The 26,363-nt window shown below is 40.1% G+C and overlaps 1 protein-coding gene and 1 non-coding gene across 8 annotated transcripts in view; one reads left to right on the forward strand and one right to left on the reverse strand.

Moving 5' to 3' along the window:
- The window catches only part of FRYL (FRY like transcription coactivator), a 272,920-nt gene that overhangs the window by 225,956 nt on the left and 20,601 nt on the right, over positions 1-26,363 (forward strand). For all 7 annotated transcript variants that reach the window (XM_086705110.1, XM_086705108.1, XM_086705107.1 and 4 more), the window contains 8 exons: positions 2,094-2,264; positions 4,475-4,615; positions 8,424-8,621; positions 12,709-12,870; positions 13,003-13,077; positions 13,419-13,595; positions 17,483-17,686; positions 20,980-21,147. In XM_086705110.1, the coding sequence (XP_086561236.1) occupies positions 2,094-2,264; positions 4,475-4,615; positions 8,424-8,621; positions 12,709-12,870; positions 13,003-13,077; positions 13,419-13,595; positions 17,483-17,686; positions 20,980-21,147 (1,296 nt within the window). The remainder of the gene's footprint in view (positions 1-2,093; positions 2,265-4,474; positions 4,616-8,423; positions 8,622-12,708; positions 12,871-13,002; positions 13,078-13,418; positions 13,596-17,482; positions 17,687-20,979; positions 21,148-26,363) is intronic.
- LOC147582009 (small nucleolar RNA SNORA67) lies at positions 11,493-11,606 on the reverse strand. The gene has a single exon (XR_015250693.1). It is a non-coding gene; the product is annotated as a small nucleolar RNA SNORA67 (small nucleolar RNA).

Raw genomic sequence — 26,363 nt, forward strand, 5'->3', positions numbered from 1 at the left:
ATTCTCTGTCTCTCCCTCTGCCCCTCTCCCTGCTCACATTCTCTTTTTGTAAAAAAAAAATCAAAAAGAACTTATTTTAAAATATAAAAATTATTCCTAAAAAATAACAAATTGTGAAATGATAAAATTATGTGATTTAAAAAAAATAGATGATTAATTATATTTTGAAATACAAATGAGAAACAAATTTATTTTCTTCCTAGTGTATGTTTTATAGGTAAAAGGGTAATTAATACATGAAGCTAACTACTTTAAATAATTTTATTAAGCAGCTTTTAAGTTACTTTTCGTGGTCTTCACAGCCTTACATATCTTCATATTTCAGGTCTATCCAATGATAATGTCCTCATGATGAATCAAAGTAATAGTTATATTCATGTGAAAGTTGAAAAATATATGTATTTTAAAAGGTAATTTTCTACAGTTGACCTTGAACAACACAGGGGTTATGGGCACCAACCCCCCCCCCCCCCCCGCACAGTTGAAAATCACATATGACTTTTTACTCCCCCAAAACATAATTACTAATATCCTACTGTTGACTGTAAGCCCTACCAATAACACAAACAGGTCAATTAACACATATTTTGTATACTATATGTATACTGTATTCTTACAATAAAGTAAGCTAGAGCAAAGAAAATGTTACTAAGAAAATCATAAGAAGAGAAAATAGGCTTACAGTACTGTACTATACTTACCGAAAAGAATCCACATATAAGTGGACCCACACAGTTAAATCCCATGTTGTTGAAGGGTCAACCATACTTTCTTTAATAAATGCTCTAGGTTTGGGGTGCCTGGGTGGCTCAGTCAGTTGAGCCTCCGATTTCAGCTCAGGTCATGATCTCACCCTTGTGGGTTCCAGCCCTGCGTTGGGCTCTGTGCTGACAGCTCAGAGCCTGGAGCCTGCTTCGGATTCTGTGTCTCCCTCTCTCTGCTCGTCCCCTGCTTGCACTCTGTCTCTCTCAAAAATAAATAAACATAAAAAAATTTTTAAATAAATGTTCTAGGTTTGTGAAAATACATAACAAAACATCAATGAGATGGTAGAATAAATGAGGAAAACGAAAAACGGAAAAGTAGACGGTATTTCAGGGACAGCTCTGTGATAGGTGGGAATGAAAGAATAGTGTGGCCCTTTCCCCAGTTCTGCATTATTCAGGTGCCCCCCAGAGCAGACTAAGGAACATCCTCACCAGTAACTCAGGGAACAAGCAAACAAGGTACATGTGATCAGTAAGATCCTCCCAAACATTTTTGTTTTTTAATGTTTATTTTTGAGAGAGAGACAGAGCAAGCATGAGCAGGGGAGGGGCAGAGAGAGGGAGAGACAGAAAATCCCAAACAGGCTCCACGTTGTCAACGCAAAGTGTGATATTGGGCTCGACCCCATGAACGTCCTGAGCCGAAGTTGGACATTCAACCGACTAAGCCACCCAGGCATCCCCCACAAACATTTATGGATTCAGTTTCCATAATGTTGTATCAAACAAATTCTAGGAGGCCAATACATTTTGAAGTGACATTAAATTACTGGCCAAGGACCTTAGGAGCTTATTTCCTGAAGAGCAGTTTGGGGTCTATCCTACAGGTTGTCTGTCATTCACTGCAGGTGCAGGACTTAGCTCTATCAGAGCTCCCGTAGAGTCTTTTGAATATGTCACACATGTGAGCGGCTCTGCAGTTGACTGCTCCCCTGAAGGGGTGGGGAGGGGGGCACAGGGAAGGGAAGGTCTGGGGCTGGTCCCAACCTGGCTGCAAACTCCTCAGTGGAGACTGCTTGTTTCGTTATTGTGCACTGAACCATGCAGGGATTTTATAAAACAGTTATAAAATGATATGTAGCATTTACAAAACTCTGTAGGGGTTTTACCAAAGGCAGTTTTACAGAGCCTCAGGAATACCTTGTGCTTTTTTTCCTCTTTTCTTGTCCTCTCTTATTTAACTTTTCTACTGGACTAAAATAAAATGCATTAAAGCTTCAACACCTACCTCTAAATTTTTAAATAAATACATTTAGTATAAAATCAAGTTTAAACCTTAAATTGCCTTTATTTGGGGTGAATGACACTATTTTCTTTGTTTTTTAGGTGTGTGCAGAAGAGAAATGCCCAGCGCTGGTCAATCTGGCTCACATGATGAGTTTGTATAGTACACACACATATTCCAGAGACTGTTCTAACTGGATCAACGTAGTATGTAGATATCTGCATGATTCCTTCTCAGATACTACATTTAATCTTGTGACTTATCTTGCAGAGGTAAATTTATCAAAAAAAAAAAAAATGTAATTTTTTTTAACTGTGGCAAAATTTTCACGTAGATTTATTTCTAGAAGCAGTACTGATACTAATTAATCTTTAAATTGTGTTTGAAAGTGAATACAGATAACATTTTTTAAAAGTAAAATATGGGTAATTCCTTTCCAGTATAAAGAAAGTATAAAGCATACTTTCAAGTATAAAGGGTTTTTTTGTTTTAATTTTCATTTTCAGTGTTTATTTTCTCATTCACTGTCCTCAAGTGATATCAACTCAAAATAAGATAAACTTTACCTTTTATTTAAAATATTAAATAAATATATTAACACTTAAATATATTTTCATATTCACTGTCCTTAAGTGACATAAAACTCAAAATAATGTAAACTACACCTTTATGTCAACTAAGAAATGGGTTTTCAGGGGTCTTGATCCTAGAGAATGGTTATAATTTTTTGTTTGTGAAAAATTAGTTCTTGACTGTGAAATCCTATCTAGAATAAAACGGCGTGCAAAGGCATTTTTGCTGGGTAAGTTCTTATTTTGATAATATGTTTGCTCCCTGATCTAAGATATGATTTGAGTGGCTAAAGATGGAATTACAAAAACACTAGCCCTACAATATCATAAAAAGTTAATATCAGGGTGCCTGGGTGGCTCAGTTGGTTGAGCAGCCAACTCTTGATATCGGCTCAGGTCGTGATCTCCCAGTCACGAGATCAAGGCCTACATTTGACTCCAGGCTAAGCATGGAGCCTCCCTGGGATTCTCTCTCTCCCTCACTTTCTATACCCCTGCTCGCATGCACTCTGTCTCTCAAAAGAAATGAACATTTTTTTTGAAAAAGTTAATTTGGTTGGTGAGAAAGTAACTTCATGCCTAAAAAATAAATTATTGAGTAGATAATCCACAAAGAATCTCAAAAGGAAGAAATTCCTACTCACTAAAAATTTTTGTCAGCTTATAATAAAGTGATACCTTCCTTTTTAAAAACTGACCTCTAAAAATTACCCTAAAACACTGTATAAACTTAAAAAATTATTCATAACTCAATAGGTATTTTAAATATGGCTGAAAACACTATTTAACAGCTATATCCCTGATGTTGATATAGAACACAGAATGCTTTAGGACTATCATAAAAACCAGTTTCGGACTGGTGTGCATTTTTAAGGTGTTGGTTTGATAGGTTTGCTCCCATCAACCTTACATTTAAGAGAGCTGATGATGGCAGAGAGCGGTGCCTGGCTGGCTCAGTAAGTGGAGCACGCAACTCTTGATCTCGGGTTTGTGAGTTCGAGGCCCACATTGGGTATAGAGATTACTTTAAAAAAATAAAAAATCTTAAAAAAAAAAAAAGGTGAACTGACGATGTGAACTGTGTGACAGCTTTCTAACCTGAATAAATACAGGTCTCTAGGTTTATCTTACACCCTTAGGACAATAGCCAACATAAAACCAAGGGCAACTTCCTAAGCCTGTTCTTATCGGCTTTGAGTTTATGCTCCTTAGACCAGCTTCACGTTGGTGCCACCATCAAGCTCACCACTAAGGTAGCACTGCTTCTCCAATCAAGGGGTCATGAAGTCTGGAACTGGCACAGGACAGCCTGTATATACCTCGTATGGTGACATTTTTTCACTCTATAGAGAGAATGCTTTGCCCCAAATGTTACTCTCCTTGTTTTATTATTACTGTTAATTCTGAAATTATTCCTAACAACAGTACTGAAACTAGTTGTGTATATTTAGAACCACATATATTTAATCATCCTGCAAACAATATAAAGTAGATAGTGTGATTATTATTTTAAAAAAAATCATGGCTCAGAGGTTAAGAAACTTGTCTAAGATCACATAGTTAACAAGTGGCTGTTATGAATGGTTTGGGGATAGTTATTCTTTGGTGATGGTGGTATGATGGTTTTTTTCTTAACCTAGAATAAGTGGTGTTTAACTCAAATTAGCTCAGGAAATGAAGGAAAACACTAAGATTAAGATAAAAATAATTATCTATTGATCCTTTCTGAACTGAGGACAAGTGATGGTAATAAGACACTGTCTTTTACCTTTGTTATTTATTAGTCTCTGGATTTCTGATCATCTAACCATAAAATCATGGATTAAATCTATTCTGTTTTTCAGCATCATAAATATAAATACTGAATTTTCCTTAACCTCATGAAATTATACTCTTTATATTACTTTTAGCTGTTAGAGAAAGGATTGTCCAGCATGCAGCAGTCATTACTACAGATCATCTATAGTCTTTTGAGCCATATTGACCTCTCTGCTGCCCCGGTCAAGCAGTTTAATCTGGAGATCATAAAGATTATTGGTAAATATGTACAGGTGAGTGACCACAAAATTTATGTATAGAATTCCTTGTAAAACAATCCTATGATCATAAAAAAAAAACAAAAACAAAACACTTGAAAGGTCCAAGAATAGGGAAGTAGTTAGTCCCTAAGTCATGTTTCCAGGAACACTTATGACATGGAAAAAATGTTCTTCATGTAAGTGACAAAAAGCAAACTCGGAATGGCAGGATTGGTGTGATTTCCAATTTTGATTAATCGTTACATCTCTGAATACACATGTCAGTAGTGGCTGGAAAGAATGTACTTGAGTGGCAGCTGTCATCACCTCCGGACAGTATACTTGTGACTCTTCTGTACCCACTACTAACCAGATTCTAATAATGAACAGGTACTACGTTTAGAAACAGAAGAGCTCTTTGTAGAGTCTGTATTTTAGAGGTATTTTCTGTGTCTGATAGAAGGAGCCCAGATACTTAGAAAGTAGGAAATCAGACTTGGTTTAAACCACGTAAATGATGGTAAGTCAGTCTGGTCTGTACTGAATTTCACCTTTGAATTATCTGTTAAGAAAGGTCTTGCTGAGCAGAGCAGTGTTGTGGATACAATTTATCAAAGAGAGCAAACTCTTTAAGAGCCTTAACAGATTAAGATTTTTGTTTCTACCCCAGTTATATTTGCATTCAAGAAAGCAAAACTTACAAATGGAAATACTTGGTTAGCGATGAATTTGTCTTAGCCCATATCTGAAAGTAATAAAATGCTATTGGTTTCCATTATTCCGTTCAGTAATCCAGATTCCTTTTATATTCCCTTGAAGATCAGTGAATGCAAATAACGTTAAAGTTCTTTGGTGACCCTGTTTATTTTCTCTATCTTCTCTCTGAATGAGAGGCTTCACCAAATAACAATTGTATGTATTTTTTTCTAAAGCACATTTTTCTTTTCTTCTTAAGGTATAAGAAGTTAACTCATCAAGTATTTGCTGGGTCTCCCATAGAGACACACACCACATTGAATTACTAATTAAAAAAAATGCAGATGCATTATTTTATATTCAGAACCACAAGCTCACGTGTCCACTGGGCAAGCAAGTAACCATATGAGGGCATAGATTTCTGACTAAGTGAAGGCACACTCCCCATCTAAAAGGAACAGCACAACTTAGCTTCCCCTCCTGGCTGCCATGTTGGAATACAGAATCCAGGGCAGCCAGAACTTCTAACTTTTAAAGAGAAACTGGAAATGTGGGTTTTTCTGTAAAATCTCCTAATTTCAAAATGTTGACCCAAATTTATTTTCGACTCTTGTGTGAACCGAAGTCATATTTAGCTGACAGGTCATCATGGTTAAGTGACATCTGCTTTATTCAGACATTAAACATTTCACAGAATGGAGCTCCTCCTGATAATCTTTTGTATTTTAGGCACAACTACCAATATACTTTATAGAAACATCTCTGAAAAAGTTTTAGCTTTTTGCAATGCCGAGAGCTTCTAATTATTTCTGTCAGAAAAAAATGATGATGTCTACTTAGTCATAACTTTGTTAAATATAAACTACTTTAAAAAAATGATGTACTGGGGCGCCTGGGTGGCGCAGTCGGTTAAGCGTCCGACTTCAGCCAGGTCACGATCTCGCGGTCCGTGAGTTCGAGCCCCGCGTCGGGCTCTGGGCTGATGGCTCAGAGCCTGGAGCCTGTTTCCAATTCTGTGTCTCCCTCTCTCTCTGCCCCTCCCCCGTTCATGCTCTGTCTCTCTCTGTCCCAAAAATAAATAAACGTTGAAAAAAAAAAAAAAATGATGTACTTGGGGCGCCTGGGTGGCTCAGTCGGTTAAGCGGCCGACTTCGGCTCAGGTCACGATCTCGCGGTCCGTGCGTTCGAGCCCCGCATCGGGCTCTGGGCTGATGGCTCAGAGCCTGGAGCCTGCTTCCGATTCTGTGTCTCCTTCTCTCTCTGCCCCTCCCCCGTTCATGCTCTGTCTCTCTCTGTCTCAAAAATAAATAAAACGTTAAAAAAAAAAATGATGTACTTAAAATGTCACAATCTATGTGGACATTTTTATATTTATTAAATATTTTGTGCTTTAGGTGTCTTCATATCAAGAGGTTATTAAACATATTGGATAACTCAGTTCTGCCAAAGATTTTTCACTTACTTTTGGTCGTTGACAGAATGGTCAGCTGTGAAACAATATGTATAGCACAAGGTTGAGATGTGATTATGTTACCATAAATCAGAAAAAAAGGTTTTTTGACATGTATGCTTTTCTTTTTTTTTTTAAATTTTTTTTTCAACGTTTATTTATTTTTGGGACAGAGAGAGACAGAGCATGAACGGGGGAGGGGCAGAGAGAGAGGGAGACACAGAATCGGAAACAGGCTCCAGGCTCTGAGCCATCAGCCCAGAGCCTGACGCGGGGCTCGAACTCACGGACCGCGAGATCGTGACCTGGCTGAAGTCGGATGCTTAACCGACTGCGCCACCCAGGCGCCCCGACATGTATGCTTTTCAACAGATGGCAGAAAAATACTGTAAATTCTTTATTAGAAATTGATTTTTCTTCTCTACAAGTACATCTTTTTTTTTAGCTTTTTAAAAACCTTTTTACTGTAGAAAATTTCAAATAAATATAAAAATAGAATATGTAATGAATGCTTCCTTTTGTACCCATCACACAGCTCAACAATCAGCTCATTATTCTGTTTCATTTCTATTCTCCTCACTCCTATTACCCCTCCGGATTATGTTGAAGCAAATCCCAGACATCATACCATTTTATTCATACATAATTTTTAAGTTTCTCTAAAAGATAAGGACTTTTAAAATAATATAACCATATTAACATTATCACCGTTAACAGGATAAACATTAATTCTTTAATATTTACAGGTACATCTGCCATGTAAATCATTTTAAATTATGTTGGTCGAAATACACAAAAACTGAAAGCAGAAAAATAACTCAAAGAACATAGCCACCATATGTGTAGGGGGAAAAAACTCACCCTATACAACTCAGTAACTCCTGAGAACATCAGTTTAGATGTAATGATTAATCGAAATTAGGAATCATTCCGATCCTACCCTTCAGATTTGGGCTTGGGTCATGGAGAAAAAAATCTAAATTCTTTTTAGTTTTTTAAATATTTTTGTGTCTGAAAAAGAAAGTAGGCATTAAAAATTATTTGCCTTAGGGCGCCTGGGTGGCTCAGTCGGTTAAGCGTCCGACTTCAGCTCAGGTCACAATCTTGCGGTCCGTGAGTTCGAGCCCCGCGTCGGGCTCTGGGCTGATGGCCCAGAGCCTGGAGCCTGCTTCCGATTCTGTGTCTCCCTCTCTCTCTGCCCCTCCCCCGTTCATGCTCTGTCTCTCTCTCTGTCTCAAAAAATAAATAAACGTTAAAAAATAAATAAATAAAAATTATTTGCCTCCAAGACTTCAAAAAAGACTTATTTAAAGTTTAGAGTCTGAAAGCATAAACTTCATTTATCTAGAAAGTTCACGTACATACAACCCCTTTGTTTAACCTACTGCCAGATTACTCTATTAGACTTCCTAAATTAAATTAATATTTGTGAAGCACCGATTAGGAGAAATGCAATACCAATTCTGAATTGGTAGCGTTGTAACGTATAGGATGTCTCCAAAATCTGACAGTAGAAATAATAATTTTCTTAACTTTCGTAACTCAGATCCTCTGCTAAGGACCTGAAAGTAAAAGCGAATGACTTACAGAAGTTTTTGCAGAAATAATATTTTCATTGTCTACAGTGTACACTAAGTTTTGGTTCTTAAATATATATTTATACTTTTTATATGTGCATTATTTTTTTGAAAACAGAGTCCTTACTGGAAGGAAGCCCTTAACATATTAAAACTGGTGGTCTCTCGCTCTGCAAGTCTCGTTGTGCCCAACGATATCCCCAAGACCTATGGAGGAGATCTAGGTTCTCCTGAAATATCCTTCACCAAGATTTTTAATAATGTCTCCAAGGAGTTGCCTGGGAAGACCTTAGATTTTCATTTTGATATATCTGAGGTAAGGTGCTCTATTTGAAATTTTCATTTGTTCATTTACTCACTCATCCGACAAGCATTGATTAAGCGCATACTCAGTAGGAGACGTTGTGATAGGTGCTTTGAAATTGGGGTGGGGGTGGTAAAAAGGCCTGTCCTTGGGAAGCATACAATCTCTTGGGTCAGTGGGTAAATAAACATTGTAATAAGTGCTTTAGCTGGAAGTAAGTTAAAAGTACTGTAGGAAGAGGGGCGCCTGGGTGGCGCAGTTGGTTAAGCGTCCGACTTCAGCCAGGTCACGATCTCGCGGTCCGTGAGTTCGAGCCCCGCGTCGGGCTCTGGGCTGATGGCTCAGAGCCTGGAGCCTGTTTCCGATTCTGTGTCTCCCTCTCTCTCTGCCCCTCCCCCATTCATGCTATGTCTCTCTCTGTCCCAAAAATAAATAAACGTTGAAAAAAAAAAAAAAAAAGTACTGTAGGAAGATACAGCGTGTACCTCTAACCTGATGTGGTGTTGAAAGATAAAGTAGCCCTAGGCAAGCATATATGGAAGCTTGGGAACAGGAGATTAATGCAGGAAAAAGCAGCATGTGTGAATGAAGCCTCGTAGTGTGAGAAAGCATGGTATTCTGGAAATTTCCAATTTGTACCATATCTTGAGCACAGACTATAGAGAATGCAAGTGTAGAGTATGATGGTAGATGAAGCCGAAGGCAGAGGAAGAGGCAAGATCATTAGGGATCTTGCATGCATCATAACAGGATGGTTTTATCTTGAAGCAGTGGGAACTCTTAAAGGATTTTTAACTGGAGTGGAAATTGTAGGATTTGCATTTGGGGAAGTTTACTCTGGCAACAGGATGGAAAAAATAGACCAGGATGGAAAAATAGACCAGGTGGAGAGGAGGAAAGTCAATAAGGAATCTGTTAGAATAATTAAAAGGTCATGTTGGCATGTCTCTAGGCAGTTGCAGAGAAAATGAAAAGAGAAGGGATGGTTTTCAGAATGACCAGTTTTTCGAGAAGGAAGTTACTGAACAACGATTGCAGGGAAGTTGAGAAAGATAAAAATGGAAGACCTAATTTCTTTAATATTATTGATTAGAATCATATAGATTTAAAAAATGTTTTGTTGTTCAGTCTTGGTGTTAGAATTTATCCAAATCTTTATGGGTTGTGTTTTTTAGATAGAAACTATGTTTGTTGCTAATTTTTTAGTTAATATCAGAATTTCTGTCCTGAAGCACATAGTATAAGAATCTGATAAAGAAACCGGGCTTTCCTGTGTCTTCTGAGTCAGAAATTGTAACTTAATTATCTTGTCTAAAGCAGTGATAAGAATTCTCAAAAACACTTGATATACTTAATTTCAATTTGTTGCTTCAAAGATTACTAAGTACATGCTGTGTATAGGCATTGGAGTAGAGGAGCAGAGATGAATCGCACAAGGTCTAGGGGACTCACGTGCACTAGGGAAGACAGCCACGTAAACAAATCACCAACACATGGCAAATGTCCAAGTATAATTACCCAGATGTGTGGCGTCAGAGAAGGCTTCCTTGGAGGTCTGGAGTCCCCATTAAAAGATGACCATGGGGGGGCGCCTGGGTGGCGCAGTCGGTTAAGCGTCCGACTTCAGCCAGGTCATGATCTCGCGGTCCATGAGTTCGAGCCCCGCGTCGGGCTCTGGGCTGATGGCTCAGAGCCTGGAGCCTGTTTCCGATTCTGTGTCTCCCTCTCTCTCTGCCCCTCCCCCGTTCATGCTCTGTCTCTCTCTGTCCCAAAAATAAATAAACGTTGAAAAAAAAAATTTAAAAAAAAAAAAAAAAAAAAGATGACCATGGGTTTGGTTGGTGAATATTCCATTCAAAGGCGGGGGTGGGGGGGGCAGCATGTGCCAAAACACAGGTCCCTAAAGGCAAGGTGTGTTTGGAACACAATAGCAAGTTCAGGTTTGCTGGAGTGTAAAGTGAGGGTGGGTGTGATAGACGTCGAGGTTAGGGAGAGCAGCAGGAACCACGTCATAAAGGAACCGTGTGACATGCAAATGAGCTTGAATACGATTTTCAGATGTAAATTCAAGATGCTTCACAAAGCCAGAATAAATACAGATGAATTGTGGATGAGCATAGAATTTTTACCGAAACAAACTTGGAAATGTTACACATCAGATTTGTAGGGAGAAGCTACATAGATCCCTTCCTCTTTGGAGTTGTTACCCAGCTTGAATATTTGCAAAAGCACATTACTGAAGCACATAGAACAGTATGCATTGAAAAAACACCAAAATGGTAATAGATTAAATCTGAGTGGTAAGATGACAGGTGGTTTTTTGTTTTTTGTTTTTTGTTTTAAATCACTTTAATATTTGCTGAGCTTTCAAAGAGGATATATTTCATAATCATGGTGGGGGATATGAAGGTGGTGGATTTTTGTTTTTGTTTCTGGTTTTTTTTTTTTTTTGCCTCAAAAAGTGACGTTTAGTCAAAGGGGGAAAAATGAGAAGTCCATCCTTAGGCTCCCTTCCCTCCCTGTTCCTGCTGCTCTTCACCCCCTAAGGACTGAACCTCGGGTAGGGTTAGGTCGCAGGACAGCCCCTCAGATAAGGTCAGCAACACTGAGGGGCATCTCCTCAATGGAGGTGTTGTAGAAGGTCTCAGTGTCTCGAAGAGTCCTCTTGTCTTTTGTCACCATGTTGACAGCCACACTCTTATGGCCAAATCATTCACCACGACCGAGTCCGTGGATGTAGTTTTCCCTGCTGGTGGGAAGGTCACAGTTGATGACTAAAGAAACCTATCGCACATCAGTGCCTCTGGCCTAGGTCAGGGGAGAGGACAACTTCAGCATGGCAATGAGAAGAGCACACAGTCTATTCAGAAGAGACTGAAATGTATGTGCTAGGCAGCCACAGGAAGGCAAAGGAAACAAACATCCCCTCTTACCCAGCAACCTAAGGTGTGCCAGATTTTATTCCAAGTTGCTACTTTCCTGAAGAGGGGCATGAAGATGGTGTTTTTTTTTTTAAAGAAAGCAGATCCCTATTTAAAATAGGAGTAAGTAGGGGCGCCTGGGCGGTTCAGTTGGTTAAATATCTGACTCTTGATCTTGGCTCAGGCCATGATCTCACAGTTCATGAGTTCAAGCCCCGCATCAGTCTCTGTGCTGACAGCATGCGGCCTACTTGGAATTCTCCCTCCCTCTCTCTCTGCCCCTACCCCACTCGTGCTCTCTCTCTAAAGAGATAAACTTAAGAAACACCTGGGTGGTGCAGTCAGTTAGGCGTCCGACTCTTGATCTCAGCTCAGGTCATGATTTCTCAGTTCGTGAGTTCAAGCCCCACGTTGGGTTCTGTGCTGTTGGCGCTGAGCCTGCTTAGGATTCTGTCTCCCCTCTCTGCTCCTCCCTGCCTGTGCTTTCTCTCTCTAAATAGATAAGTAAAACTTAAAAAATAAATAAATAAACTTAAGAAGATAATAATAAAATAGGAATGAGCTGTCTGATTGTCTCATCTTCTCAGGGAGTCATTTTCAGTGAAGTGAAGTCTCCTGATTAAAAAAAAAAAAAGACATCATGTGGTGCCTGACTGGCTCATTGGAAGTATGCAACTCTTTAATTTTTTTTTTATGTTTATTTATTTTTGAGAGAGACAGTGTGAGCAGAGGAGGGGCAGCGAGAGAGGGAGACACAGAATCTGAAGCAGGCTCTAAGCTCTGAGCGGTCAGCACAGAGCCCAATGCAGGGCTCAGACTCGCAAACTGTGACATCATGACCTGAGCCGAAGTCGGATGCTTAACCACCTGAGCCACCCAGGCGCCCAAAGCAGGCAACTCTTGATTTTGGGGCCGTGAGTTCAAGCCCCACACTGGGTATAGAGATAACTTAAATAAACAAACAAATTTTAAAAAATAAATTAATTTTTTAAAAGACATCATTCCATTTGATTTTTGTAACATCTACTTTATGCTGTTATCTTCCTTTGCTTTTTTTTTTTTTTTTTTTTTTTTTGGTTGTTTGTAAAAAGAAAAAAAAAAAGTCCTTACAGATCCACTACTAACCCCTTTATGGTGAAATATCCCAGTCAAACACTGTCCTTTTTGTTTCTCTGCAGACACCAATCATTGGAAATAAGTATGGCGATCAGCATAGTGCAGCTGGAAGAAATGGGAAACCCAAAGTTATTGCAGTTACTAGGAGTACTTCTTCTACTTCTTCTGGTTCTAATTCTAATGCCTTGGTTCCTGTTAGCTGGAAAAGGCCACAGTTATCACAGGTACATTAAAAAAAAAAAAAAAAATCAGAACCGAACATCTACAGAAGAATCAATTTTGTTGTATGTATGACAGCTTGAGAATTTGTCTTACTTATCAGTAATCCTAGCATTTGCATTTTTTTTCCCCCTTAGCGAAGAACAAGAGAAAAGCTAATGAATGTGCTTTCTCTCTGTGGTCCAGAATCTGGCCTTCCAAAGAATCCATCCGTGAGTAATCATGATTGCATGCATAAAGGCTGTAAAAATCCTGTTACTACTCCATTAAAAAAAATGGAAATTATTCTGTCTCCTTGCTTGCCTTTTCTAACTTCCCTTATTTCATGGCATTAACTAAGGATGAAAAAGATATGGTCTCCATGGTACTTGGAAGTTACATTAATTAAGTATTCAACCAGTTCGACTTTAGCATGAAAACCAGATTGAAGCTCTGAATTCTTTGACAGATGAAGCCTGCGGTGGCTCTTCGGGCACCAGTGTCTCATGAGCAGAGTGACAATGCTGACGGGTGGCCTTTTTTTTTTTTTTTTTTTTTTTTGGCTGCACCTTAGGTTGTATTTTCTTCTAATGAGGATTTGGAAGTTGGTGACCAACAGACCAGCCTAATTTCTGCAACAGAAGACATGATTCAAGAGGAAGAAGTGGCCGTGGAAGACAACAGCAGTGAACAACAATTTGGCGTTTTTAAGGATTTTGACTTTTTAGATGTTGAATTGGAAGATGCAGAGGTAAGGATGTGGGCAGTCCGTATATTTATAGCTTACAGTTGCAAGTATATGAGAATTAAGTGTTTGACCATAGCATCTTTCCTTATTAAGGTCAGTGTGAGGTCAAGAAGGTAAAATCGGGCTAGATGGGTGATGGGCATTAAGGAGGGCACTTGTGATAAGCACTGGGTGTTACACATAGGTGACTAATCACTAAATTCTACTCCTGAAGCTAATACTACACTATATGTTAACTAACTAGAAATTAAATAAAAACTTGAAACAACAAACGAATTAAACAAAAATGTTTTTAAAGGTAAAAATCTAAATTGGGAAGTAAACGTGACTAGTACGGTTGGTCAGTTAGCAGAAGTAGTCTGAAACAGAAGAGGAACGTCTAATTCTTACTCTTTGCCCCAAGAAATAAAAAGTGAAAAATGGGTTTCTTCCAAAGTTATGTCTTTAATTTAGGATATGCTTATGTTTCAAATGAGACAGACAAATTAATATGCAGCAAAATGGTAAAAAATTATATTAAAATTTATCTAACACTATTTTAAAGTATAAGTACAAACACTTAACACTAAGTTAAATTAAATGAACTCACATGATTTCGAGGGCTTTGACTTTCCAGAACTCTCTACTGTGTCAAATGACCGAGATTCTACCTGCGACATCCTCACTGTTTTCTTCTTCGTATTGTAGCCAGCCCCCTCAAATGACTCCTTTCACGTAGCACCAAGGGGCTCTCTCCTCTAAGTTGATTCAGTCTAGATTAAATCGATAGGTATGTGTCAGTTTGGATGATTTCGAAATGAAAAATCGGACTCAAAAGGCGGATTTACGAGCTTACAAAACTGAGGTAGTCCAGAGGGTTATAGCTTATTTAGATGTGGCTCAGGGAGGTCTCTGATCATTTCTCTGCAGTTGGCTAGGCTCCGCCCTTCTCTGCAAGTCTCTGTCACATGGTTATGTCCACATCCAGCAGTGTTCAAAGCAAATGAAGGTCACTTTTGTAACAGTGAAGAAGTTGCTCTCCTGAACGTCCTCAGCACACTTCCTGTTACATGAGTGGGTCAAGCTGGATCATTTGCCAATTTCTGAAACAGTCATTGTGGCAAAGAGAACAGGATTGCCCTGACATTGTGAGGCTCTTCGGGACCTATTCCTGTAGCTCATCCCCCTAAACTTGCAACTCCTAAACCTAAAACGTTTGTCACATAAGTTTCAAAAGTGTTCATTCTAAAATGTATACAAATAACCTATATTTGAGAAGCCCAAAATGCCTTGTCATCCGGTATCCATCCCATGTCATTGACACATCTTTCTCCAAAGAATTTAAAGTCGCTCACATAACTCAAATGCATTGATTAACCCTCTTGAAGGGATGTTTCCTTTGGCTCTAATAGGTGAGGAGGGATGAAATGTAATGGCCTGCGCCGTGTCACATCATTAGTTGAGGACAGGAGACCAGTTTAAGGAGGTCCTCCTACATGCTTCATCCTCCTTTGCATATAGAAGGGTACAACCATGGTGGCTCAGGGTCAGACCAATTGCCTTTGTACTCGGCATGAACATGTTCCCAAAGACACATGGATAGGTTCACAGGAGCCCCCAAGCAAGTATTATTCGGCCTCATAGGGCAGTGGCTTTTAAACTTTTTTTGTTTTTGTTTTTACTGTGATCCATACTTAATACATTTTATATCACATCCAAGTAGATACACATACCTTTAAAATGAAAGTTTCAAGAATACGCAGCCTTGTGGCACCTTGCTGGCTCAGTGGAGCCAGTGGATCGTGTGACTCATGATCTTGGGGTTGTGAGTTCAGGCCCCACACTGGGTGTAGAGGTTACTTGAAAAAAAATAAAAAGAATATGCAGCCTCACCCTATGCTGTTATGCACGCTGATATTTCCTATTGTCTTTCATTTTTTTTTTCCAAAGTGGCAGATCACCATCCTCTAAAATTGATTTCACATCCCCAGTTTCAAAAACACGTTGTAAGAAGTAGGACTGACTTGAATAATCAGGCAAGAAAGTCTGATGGATTGAAGAGCCTTGCTGCCCGACCACAAGGGCATGAGCAGCTCCTAAACTCTAATGCAGTTATTTGTTTTCAATTGAGAGTTTAAAATTTGTGAAGGCAGGCAGGCTCTTGACATGTTTGTAATGGTAAAGTTATTTATTTTGTTTGCTTTTTTATCTTCTTTTTTTTTTAAGACCTCTGTAAATGCTTCCAAGTTTATCCCACGCCCTAATACATAGGTACTAATTAACATGGATTTTGAACAGAACTTTGGCAAATTGAATTAAAGACGCTTAATGTAGTTTTGTCTTTAATTCAAGTCATAGTGATTTGGGTGGGTGGTGTTCATGTATGCCTCATCATTAGACAATTCAAATAGTAGAGATTCTTTAAAACCTAAATATAGTCTTGCTTAAAACATGGTAGTAGGAAATACTTTGCTACAAAACAAATGAAACTGTTAATTAAACTTCTAAAATACCCCCCAAACACCTGCCAACCTTGGAAGCTCCCCGTGTGTAGTCATTCATTCACCAAACAAATATTTAGGGCTGTTGCCATTATTATGTACTGTGCTACATAATAATAACTGAAATATCTGGTAGGAAGGTGGCTTTTCGAACTTTGACCTACAGGGTTTCTAAGACTTCAAGGCTGTACCCAGAGTGCAGGCAAAGAGCTCCTTGTTACCTTTTGGAGCCAGAGCGGCTTGGGTTTAGTTCATCAGCTTTGCACGGTTGACTTCCATTTTAAATTTCATTCGAAATAAGTATTGCTTTGCTTTATTTAAAAAAAAAAAAAAAAAAAAGGATTTGAAAACCTCTATCCTAGCCAGTGCCTCTTGAGTAAAGGAACACAAATAAATCCTATATTGCTGGCCAACTCATTGTCATTTGTCATATCAGGGCTTAAGAGCGAGTGTAAGAATTATATCCTTGCAAAAGGAGGATCAGCTTAGAATAACAGAAACATAACTTCTATAAATCCATAAGTGGGGTGAAATTGAAATCTGCCCTATTTCCTCTTGACCTTTTGAACTTGTCAAAAGTTATGTTTTGATGGCTTTGATCTTGATTTTAGACTATTTTATTGTAAAAAATGGCCACTGGGTTTAGCCAGAAACATTCTCTAGATGAAAATAATTGTGACCCTGTATGTTGTCAACTGAATGTGGGTACTTTAAGTCAGTTTTGCATTGTATCAAGTATTAAATCTATGTAAATCTTGAAGATTTTCTGAAAGTTCGTGTTTGCAAAGTGTATCACAGAAATGTTGTTTTCAGTGTCTGTCTCTGACTTCTTCATAATATATTTTGCATAAAAAAGTAATTTGAATCACATGTTGGCTTTCTACTCAGAGCTTAATCCAGAGCTTGAATCAGTCTTTGGGTTTGAGAAATCACAAAGAGTTTTCCCCCAAAAGTGTAGCGTATATTTAAATGTTTGTCTTCGTTCTTTCTAATTCTGTGTGTTTTCCTTTTTGCTAACCAGGAACTGCAGGTAAGTTGCAGCCTGGTGTTGTGGATTGTTTATGTATCGTTGTCTGTGATGTATTCGTCTTCTTCGTGGTCTCATTTGTGTTTGGGCATTAGAATAGAAATGGCCTAGACAGTAGGTTTAGTCGGTCCCCAGTCATACAATATAGGAGGTCAAGAAAATTATTTAGTTAAAACAGGCTCAACCAAATATTGTGATCTCTTTAAATATGAATATTTAACGATGTTTTAAAAGTTTCGAGAAATTGAAGGGCTGATTGAAACTCTGCTTATGATGATGCATTGAGTATTTTTCATCTCAGTACATGTTTTCCTGGTGTGTTGTGTTTACTGTATTTATACACATGTATCTGAGGCCTTAGAGATCATGTCTTTCTTTTCCAGGGTGAAAGTATGGACAATTTCAACTGGGGAGTCCGCAGGCGCTCACTGGACAGTATTGACAAAGGGGACACTCCCTCCCTCCAAGAGTACCAGTGCTCCAGCAGCACCCCCAGCCTGAACCTGACCAACCAAGAAGACACGGACGAGTCCTCGGAAGAGGAAGCAGCTCTCACAGCAAGCCAGATACTGTCCCGCACACAGATGGTACACACTTACCTTCTCATACAGCGACAGTTGGTCTCACTCTCCTCTTAACTTCCACCTTAGTAATTACTGTCTCTGGATTTTCCGATTTTCATTTCACTTTGGGTAAACCGCACACACCGAAATGAAAATACAGAGTTGCATTGCTAACGGAGCGTGCTGTTCATGACATTACTCAACATTTACGTTTATGCCGCACACCCTTCAGCAGCTGAGACAGTGTTACCTTCTCTCCTAGTGATGGCGAGTCGCTCTGGACACTTCTAGAGGTCCTCATCTTGAGTGACACGTAGTTTTGGTATCCGTGTGGACACCAACACTGCTTTATCCGCCACCCACTTTTCTTCGCTGGTTGGCGTGGAAAGATCGAGCACAGCTTTGTGCCTTTCGAGATCAGGTCAGTTATATGTGGGGGTTCCGACTTGTGGCCCAGAGGCTGCATGGCAGAGATTAAAGAGTGAGTGAAACATGAGAAAAGGAAGCCCGCAAGGCTAGTCTGCCTGCTCAGAAATGTGGGAGTGAAAGGGGTGGCAGGAGGAAAGGAGGTATGGAAGGGCCCCCGCGGGGCACATAGATAGGAATCAGTGTTGCCAGCAGGCTGCACTGACCTAGCTCTCAAGGGATACCCTTTTCACACTGAGCCCAGCCATGCCCTCTCTTTTGCCCCTGTTTGCTCCACGTTCAGTCGGCTGGTGGAGCGCTGGCCGCAGTGTCGAGTGGCAGGGGCTGCTCTGGCTGTAAACAAAATGGGAAGTTGCCAGTTTGCACGTGGCTTCCGGTCACCTCTCCAATTTGGGCATCTCATTGTCGTCCCACGATGTCTTTCAGTCAACCCTCATGTAAGTGTTAAATGATGAACAGCAACTGATGATAATAACAGCAGCTGTTACCACTCACTGGATGCTTGTCATGCCCCAGCCTCTGTGAAGGGTGTTTGGCATCTATTAGTCTGCAGAACGCCCCGCCCCCCAACCACATGAAGTAAGTACCGTTATCGCAATTCTGCAGGACGAGCCACTTGTCCCAGGACACATAGCTACTAGTTAAGTAGGCTGGAACCAAGCCGTCTGCCTCCACATCCATGCCACCTAACGCTTCGTCCTCCTTGGGACTACTTTCATTTAATCGAGTTACTGGCAACAGTGACTGAAGGAGGCACCAGCCCTCCGTGGAGCCAGACCGTGGCATTGTGCCGCCAACCTTCTGTGTAACTGTGGTCAACCTACCTAACTTCCCCTTTAAAACTGGACTCTGGATAGTGTCTGCCTCATGGGAATTTTATGAGGAGGAAGGCCACCCAGCCTACAATAAATGCTTAACAGAGGTTTGCTCCCATGAGAGCCATGGGATAGAACTGCCTGTCTCCTCAAAATCCTAGAGGAGAACACAGGCACCAACCCCTCTGAACTCGGCCGGAACAACTTCTTACTCAGCACGTCTCCAGAGCAAGGGAGACAAAAGCAAAACTGGACTACTGGGACCTCATCAAAATAAAAAGCTTCTTTACAATGAAGGAAACAGTCAACAAAACTAAAAGGCAACCGACAGAATGGGAGAAGATACTTGTAAATATCTGATAAGGGATTAGTATCCAAAATCTATAAAGAACTTACCAAACTCAACACCCAAAAAATAAATAATTCAGTTAAGAAATGGGAGAAGACAGGAATAGACATTTTTCCAAAGAAGACATCCAGATGGCTAACAGACACATGAAAAGATGCTCAACATCACTCATCACCAGGGAAATACAAATCGAAACCACAATGAGATAGCCCCTCACACCTGTCAGTGTGGCTAAAATTAACAACACAGTAAACCACAGATGTTGGTGAGGATGCAGAGAAAGGGGAAACCCTCTTAACACCGTTGGTGGGAATGCAAACTGGTGCAGCCGCTCTGGAGAACAGCATGGAGGCTCCTCAAAAAGTTAAAAATAGAACCACCCTATGACCCAGCAACTGCACTACTAGGTATTTACCCACAGGATACAAAAAGATTCGAAGGGGCACATGCACCCCAGTGTTTATAGCAGCACTATCAACAATAGCCACATTATGGAAAGAGTCCAAATGTCCACCGACTGATGAATGGATAAAGAAGATGTGGTATATATATACAATGAAATATTACTCAGCCACCAAAAAGAATGAAATCTTGCCATTTATATAGTTTATTAATGCTAAGTGAATAAGTCAGAGAAAGACAGATACCATATGATTTCACTAATGTGTAAAATTTAAGAAATAAAACAGATGAACAGAGGGGAAGGGAAAAGAGAGGGAAAACAAATGACAAGAGACTCTTAAGGACTGAAAACAAACTGAAGGTTGCTGGAGGGGAGGTGGTAGACGGATTGGGGCTAGATGGGTGATGGGCATTAAGGAGGACACTTGTTGGGATGAGCACTGGGTATTGTATGGAAGTGATGAACCACTAGATTCTGCTCCTGAAACCAATATGGCACTACATGTTAACTAAGTAGAATTTAAATAAAAATGAAAACTAAAAAAAAAAAAAAAAAAAAGAAGAAAGAGAGAGAAAAAAAGAAAAGAACTATCTCCTTATAAGGCCAACCCTAGTCCTAGTGGTAACAAAATAAAAAAAAACGAATTCAAAGTTGCTTCCTCTTCACAGGGGGAATGATGGTTTTTGCCTTTACCTACTCTGAATCAGAAACTTGATGATTTATGTTACTGACTGTAAAGAATTTATAACCCTGCTTATAAAAGGAAAAACTCTAGTATTCCCTTTTTTTCTGATTCTTTTCCAAGAATATAAACCCACTAATGACAGACTGCCATTACAACAACTTTATTGTCCTAATTCTTCTTGGCTGACTGAAGTCTTGTCATATTTTGGCTTAGAGAAGTGAACAGCCTGTTCAGACTTACGTGCCTGCCCCCCGGTTAACGCTGCTTCTTGCGAAAGCACTGCCTGCCGGGCCCTGGAGCCACAGGGAGGGAGAGAGCCCCGGTCCTCACAAATGTTCACACCGGCTGAAAACACAACATATTACCATAAAAAGTGAATTTGGGTTCACGATGAACGTAGTTATGCGGAGGTCTTCCACTTTGGTAGTTTTTATTTAGCGAAGCTTAACCTGCATGAATGGATGCAGCTCATGCTGCTGGGTTAGCTGCTCATATTAACAGCATCGATTCTGTCACAGAGTGGGGGGGGGGGGAGGTAATTTTAGGAAGTCAGGCTCTTTCTAACTAAGCCCCCAAAATAAGATACAGAGGCGGTGTGGCTCACGGATGACTTCCTTATTTTCCTGTTTCTCCTTGCAGTTAAACAGTGATTCTACTGCAGACGAAACACTGCCAGACCATCCCGATCTACTTGTTCAGTCTCAAGATTCCACTGGCAGCGTCTCAACAGAAGAAGTGCTTCAAATCAGAGATGAGACCCCAAGTTTGGAGGCTTCTCTAGATAATGCTAACAGCCAGCTGCCTGAGGTGGGGAGAAATGGGGGCTGGTGCCTGGCCAATCTGGGCTCCTTTTAGCACTCTGTTACATCCCTTGCTTTTCTTTCAAAAGAGTTTTCATCTGATACACTAATTATTTGATTTGTTTCCAGTATTTCTAACCTGTTGGGTTGTTTTAAATGAAATAGTCAAATCTGATGATTTAAAAAAAAAAAAAAAAAGTTGGCCGATTAAGGAAATGACCCACAGGTTATAAATAATCTTGAGTGTTTTTAATGAGCATTTTGTGCTGCAGAGTGTGATTGAGGTCAATGTCAATGGACAGATGCTTCTCTGGGGTGGTGAGCATCTTCTCTGGTGCTGTATCTTCTTGGAAGGACGGCTTTTATTTTTTCTTCTCTTTTTGCTTTGTGTTTGGGTTTATGTGATTGGTGCTATGATTGGGATTCAGACCTCAGGCCAGCTGTGTTAGCAGTTGGTTAAATGAAACCTTTTTTAAAAAGATGTTGGAACTACTAGTATTACGATTTTTGGAAAGGCCTGTGAGAAGTAAGCCAGATCCCAAGATAATGACTGACCAAAAATAAGTAAGTATTTGTTTTCTTGGTGGTTTTTTTCCCTTAAGATTATTATACTCTTTTTTCTTTTTCTTTCTTTCTTTTTTTTTTTTTTTTAACTATAATTGCTATAGTTCTGTCATATGTGCTTTTATGCTTTGGTAAGTATTAGGGAAATACTACATTTTTTTCAGTATTAACCAAATTAATGTAATTACTAGATCTCATTATTTTAGTTAGTTGAATTCTCATGTTCTTATTAAGCTTATAGTGTATTTTATGTTTTTAACAGTAAACATAGTCTGAAATGAAGGCATTTTGGCATTTAAAATATTTTTTTAAATGTTTGTGTATTTTTGAGACAGAGAGAGAGAGAAAGAGAGAGACAGAGCGTGAGCAGGGGAGGGACAGAGAGAGAGGGAGACACAGAATCCAAAGCAGGCTCCAGGCTCTGAGCAGTCAGCACCGAGCTGGATGTGGGGCTTGAACCCACGAACCATGAGATCACGACCTGAGCTGAAGTCGGATGCTTAACCAACTGAGCCACCCAGGCGCCTCTTTTTGGCATTTTAAGTGTATGCCTAATATGGCTTAAGTTTAGATAATTCAACAAATATTGAGATTCTCTTAGATGCCACGCATTGAATTAGATGCTAGAAAGATGAATAAGGCATGGTGACCCTCACTCTCAGAGACGGAATTGTCAATTGAGAGAGATAGAGAAGGTGTAAAAAAGAAAAGGAAAAAAAAAAGCATTCCATTCCAGTACAAGAAACATAATAACAGCATGTTCAGGGCTTTGTGAAAACTCAGGAGAGACTGATCATCTGTATACCAGGGAGATGGTGGTAAAGGGCAGTCCCAGCAATGGGAACATCGCAGGCAGAGGGACACCATGTGGAAGGACAGGGCAGCGCGAAATAATATGGCATGTTCAGGTAACCGCAGGACATTGAGTACTTCTGAAGAATAAAATGGGAGGAGGAGAAGAGATGGGTAGGGTCTAAGACGAGAAGGGTCCTACATGCCATATTGAAGACGTAGACTTTATCTCAAAATGATCACGAGTCATGAATTGTCATTGAAGAGATACCTGTTACATGACAAGCACTGTACCAGATGCCTAAACGAGAATACAGGTCATGCAAGCATTCGGTGATTTCACTGATACCCATGGAGCCCCTACTGCATGCTGGTCACTATTCTAGGCCCTGGGCATGTGGTGCCATGTGGAAAAGCCTCCTGGTTTTATGGAGCTTACTTGTAGTAAAAGATATGATAAGCAGGTAAGACAGAATAAATACATCAGAAACTCATCACCCTCTTAGCCGTACTAAGAAAATCTAACAGAAATGTGGAATCGGTGAGGGAGAAAAGGCGGCACTTGAAGTGAAGCCTCAGTGACGAGGAGATGTGGAGGGAGGAAGTCCCAGGCTGAGGGAGCAGCCGTTAAAAAGGCCACGGTGTGTGTGAAGAGCAAGCTGGCCTGTGGGGCTGGATCACAGTGAACAGGAGCCGGGAGGACGGACGAGGAGAGGGGTGGGCAGATCCTGCAGCCACAGAGCAGGTAGCCGTCGGAGCATTTGAGCAGAAGAGGGACATGATCTGATTGAGTCTGCGTTTTGAAATCTCTTCTTTGGTGTGGAATACGGAAAGTAGATTCTGCACCTGCCACATGAAGCTTGCAGTCTAGGCACCTGTCATCAGGAGAGGGTCCATCCAGTCTGGTTTGTGTTCTGGTGAGGTCTCTGTGAGAAGTGTGGAGGGTGGGTGGGAGGAGGCCGAGAGGAGATAAACCAGAAGAACCTTAGATGAGATAAGGGGGGCCTGAAAGAGTGCATGAAACTTACAAATGTTTCCAGGAGAGACTGGACCGATTTAGAGATGCACCTTAAGTAGCCTGTCTTCCTTTTCGGTTGCTGGGAGGCTTGTTAAGTGAGCCTTAATTCCTTGTTAATAACCTATCGACTGTGTCTGGTTTGGATCATAGCATGTGAAAAGGTCTCATTAGAAACCACAGAAAACAGCCCAGTACTAGAAATACCTTCCTAACAAAAGCAGTGAGGTTAAGGGTTGTGTGTCATAATTCTGTTTACTTGACAAATGGGAAGTCTTTTATTTTTGGTTATTAAAATAGCTATAATCATAGTAAACTACTGATAGAAATTCATGTCATATTTATATTTATTGGAGATAAACTGAAAATTCACATATATTTCCATATATATATTGGAAACTGTTATTTTAGGTGGGACGGTCACTCATCCAACTATATTTGATGGCTTGTTTCCAAGACACTGTAAAGTTCCTGATGATACTTTTTTTTTCCTAAAGGAAAAACACTTCACTGTACTAGGTTTATTTCCTTTTCCAGTCGTGGGTTTCATTTTCACTGTAAGCTTTGACACAAGTGAATAAGGATGAAGTAGATATTCATAAGCCATAGGATTTCATTTGGAAACAGTTCTGTTAACTTTACAATTATCACCAAAGAATGGCTGTCCAAGGAGAATAGTACGAGTTTGTTTCTGTTAGGTATGCTAGCCTAGTCTGTTTTTCCCTCGTATGCCAGAGAGTGTCAAATGACCTCAAATTGCCCTTTTTAAAAAGGCATGAAAACACCAAGATAATGAAGTAAAACCATAATTCTGTTAACTTCTCCAGATGAGGAGTTAATTTGAATAGGTGAAATACTTTCTGAATTAAAGGGAGAATCCAATCCTAGAGTTGTTTGAGGGTTTTTTTCCCCTTCAATGATGTTAATATCAGGAAGATAAAACAGAACAGGCTGATGTGTTTCATGTCATGACAAACTTTCAGAGCTCAGTTTGCTCCTTTCTTCTCTGGAATGTGTACAGATTACACTCTGAGCTGTTAAGGGATTACTTTCTTCACTTGTATTTATTAGAGAAACCTTCACAGAGGAATTTCTTCTAGTATTTGTAATAGTTTACATACCAGTTCATGGATGACAGAGATTACTCCTTACAGGAAATGAATCTCTGATTTTTTATTTTAATGTTTTATTTATTTTTGAGACAGAGAGAGACACAGCATGAGCAGGGAAGGGGCAGAGAGAGAGGGAGACACAGAATGTGAAGCAGGCTCCAGGCTCTGAGCCATCAGCCCAGAGCCCGACGCGGGGCTCGAACTCACAAACGGCAAGACCATGACCTTAGCCGAAGTCACATGCTTAACCAACTGAGCCACCCAGGCGCCCCAGGAAATGAATCTTTGAATGTAATTGTGTGTGTGGTGTGTGTACACACACACATCATTGTGTAATAAGATAAAGCTCAAGAAAATTTGAGTCTCACAATGTACATATAACAGTGGAATCCATTCCATTAGCCCCAAAGCACTCTCTTCATGAAATCTAAGTGCTATTAGAAAATTTCAGGGGGCGCCTGGGTGGCGCAGTCAGTTAAGCGTCCGACTTCAGCCAGGTCACGATCTCGCGGTCCGTGAGTTCGAGCCCCGCGTCAGGCTCTGGGCTGATGGCTCAGAGCCTGGAGCCTGTTTCCGATTCTGTGTCTCCCTCTCTCTCTGCCCCTCCCCCGTTCATGCTCTGTCTCTCTCTGTCCCAAAAATAAATAAACGTTGAAAAAAAAAAAAAAAAAGAAAATTTCAGCATGTAGTATATGTTAATAATTACAGGTAAAACGTCTATTTTGTAATTGTTATTCAATAACAAATGACAACCAAATATAGGTATAAAGTAATGAAAAGTGAGGGCATTAAACTAAGAAGTGTGGTGGGTCATCTCAACATGGTATATTCCAGTTGATGTAGAAGGAAAAGTAAATGCTAATAAAATTCTAGGTATAGAAATGCCTCTAACACTGTCACATAAATTATCTTTCCAAATAACTAATGCTTGCCATTTCAATGGCCAATCTTTTTTTTGTTTTTTATTATTATTTTTTTAATGTTTATTTTTGAGAGAGAGAGAGACTGAGCACGAGTGGGGGAAGAGCAGAGAGAAAGGGAGACACAGAATCCGAAGCAGGCTCCAGGCTCTGAGCTGTCAGCACAGAGCCCGGCATGGGGCTCGAACTCAGAAACTGTGAGATGATGACCTGAACTGAAGTCGGAGGCTTAACTGACTGAGCCACCCAGGCCAAATCTTTTTTAAGAACTTCAGATGCAGACAGAGCGTATTGAATATAAGCTTTTGGAATGATTAAGGAATGATTGTACTGTATTATTTAAAAAGTGCTATTCTGTGCAGACTCAGAGTTTGCTGCCTTCTCTGCTTAATAACACCAGGCCAATTTTCCCTTCAACATGTTTTGTGTTTTCCTGCCACATTTCTGTGCCACATTTCTTTCCTATCTTCTATGTCCTTTTCCCTGAAATGCTGTCTTGGTCAGCTTGGGCTCCTATAACAAAATGTCAGAAGCTGGGCATCTGAAGAAATCTGCTTCTCACTTCCAGAGGCCAGGGAGTCCAAGATCAAGGTGCCAGCTGGTTCATTGTGTGGTGAGGCCTCTCTTCCTGGTAGCTCTTCCTGCTGTGTCCTCACATGGTTAAAAAAAAAAAAAAAAAAAAAAAAGAACTAGCTAGATCCCTGGCCTCTTCTTGTAAAGGCACTCATCCCATTCATGAGGCCCCTCCACTACCCAAAGGCCTCATCTCCTAATACCATCACATTGGGGGTTGGTGTTTGAACATATGAATTTTGAGGGG

The sequence above is a fragment of the Puma concolor genome, chromosome B1, assembly GCF_028749965.1.
Source record: "Puma concolor isolate L17-30 chromosome B1, mPumCon1.1.hap2, whole genome shotgun sequence".
Classification (NCBI taxonomy): domain Eukaryota; kingdom Metazoa; phylum Chordata; class Mammalia; order Carnivora; family Felidae; genus Puma; species Puma concolor.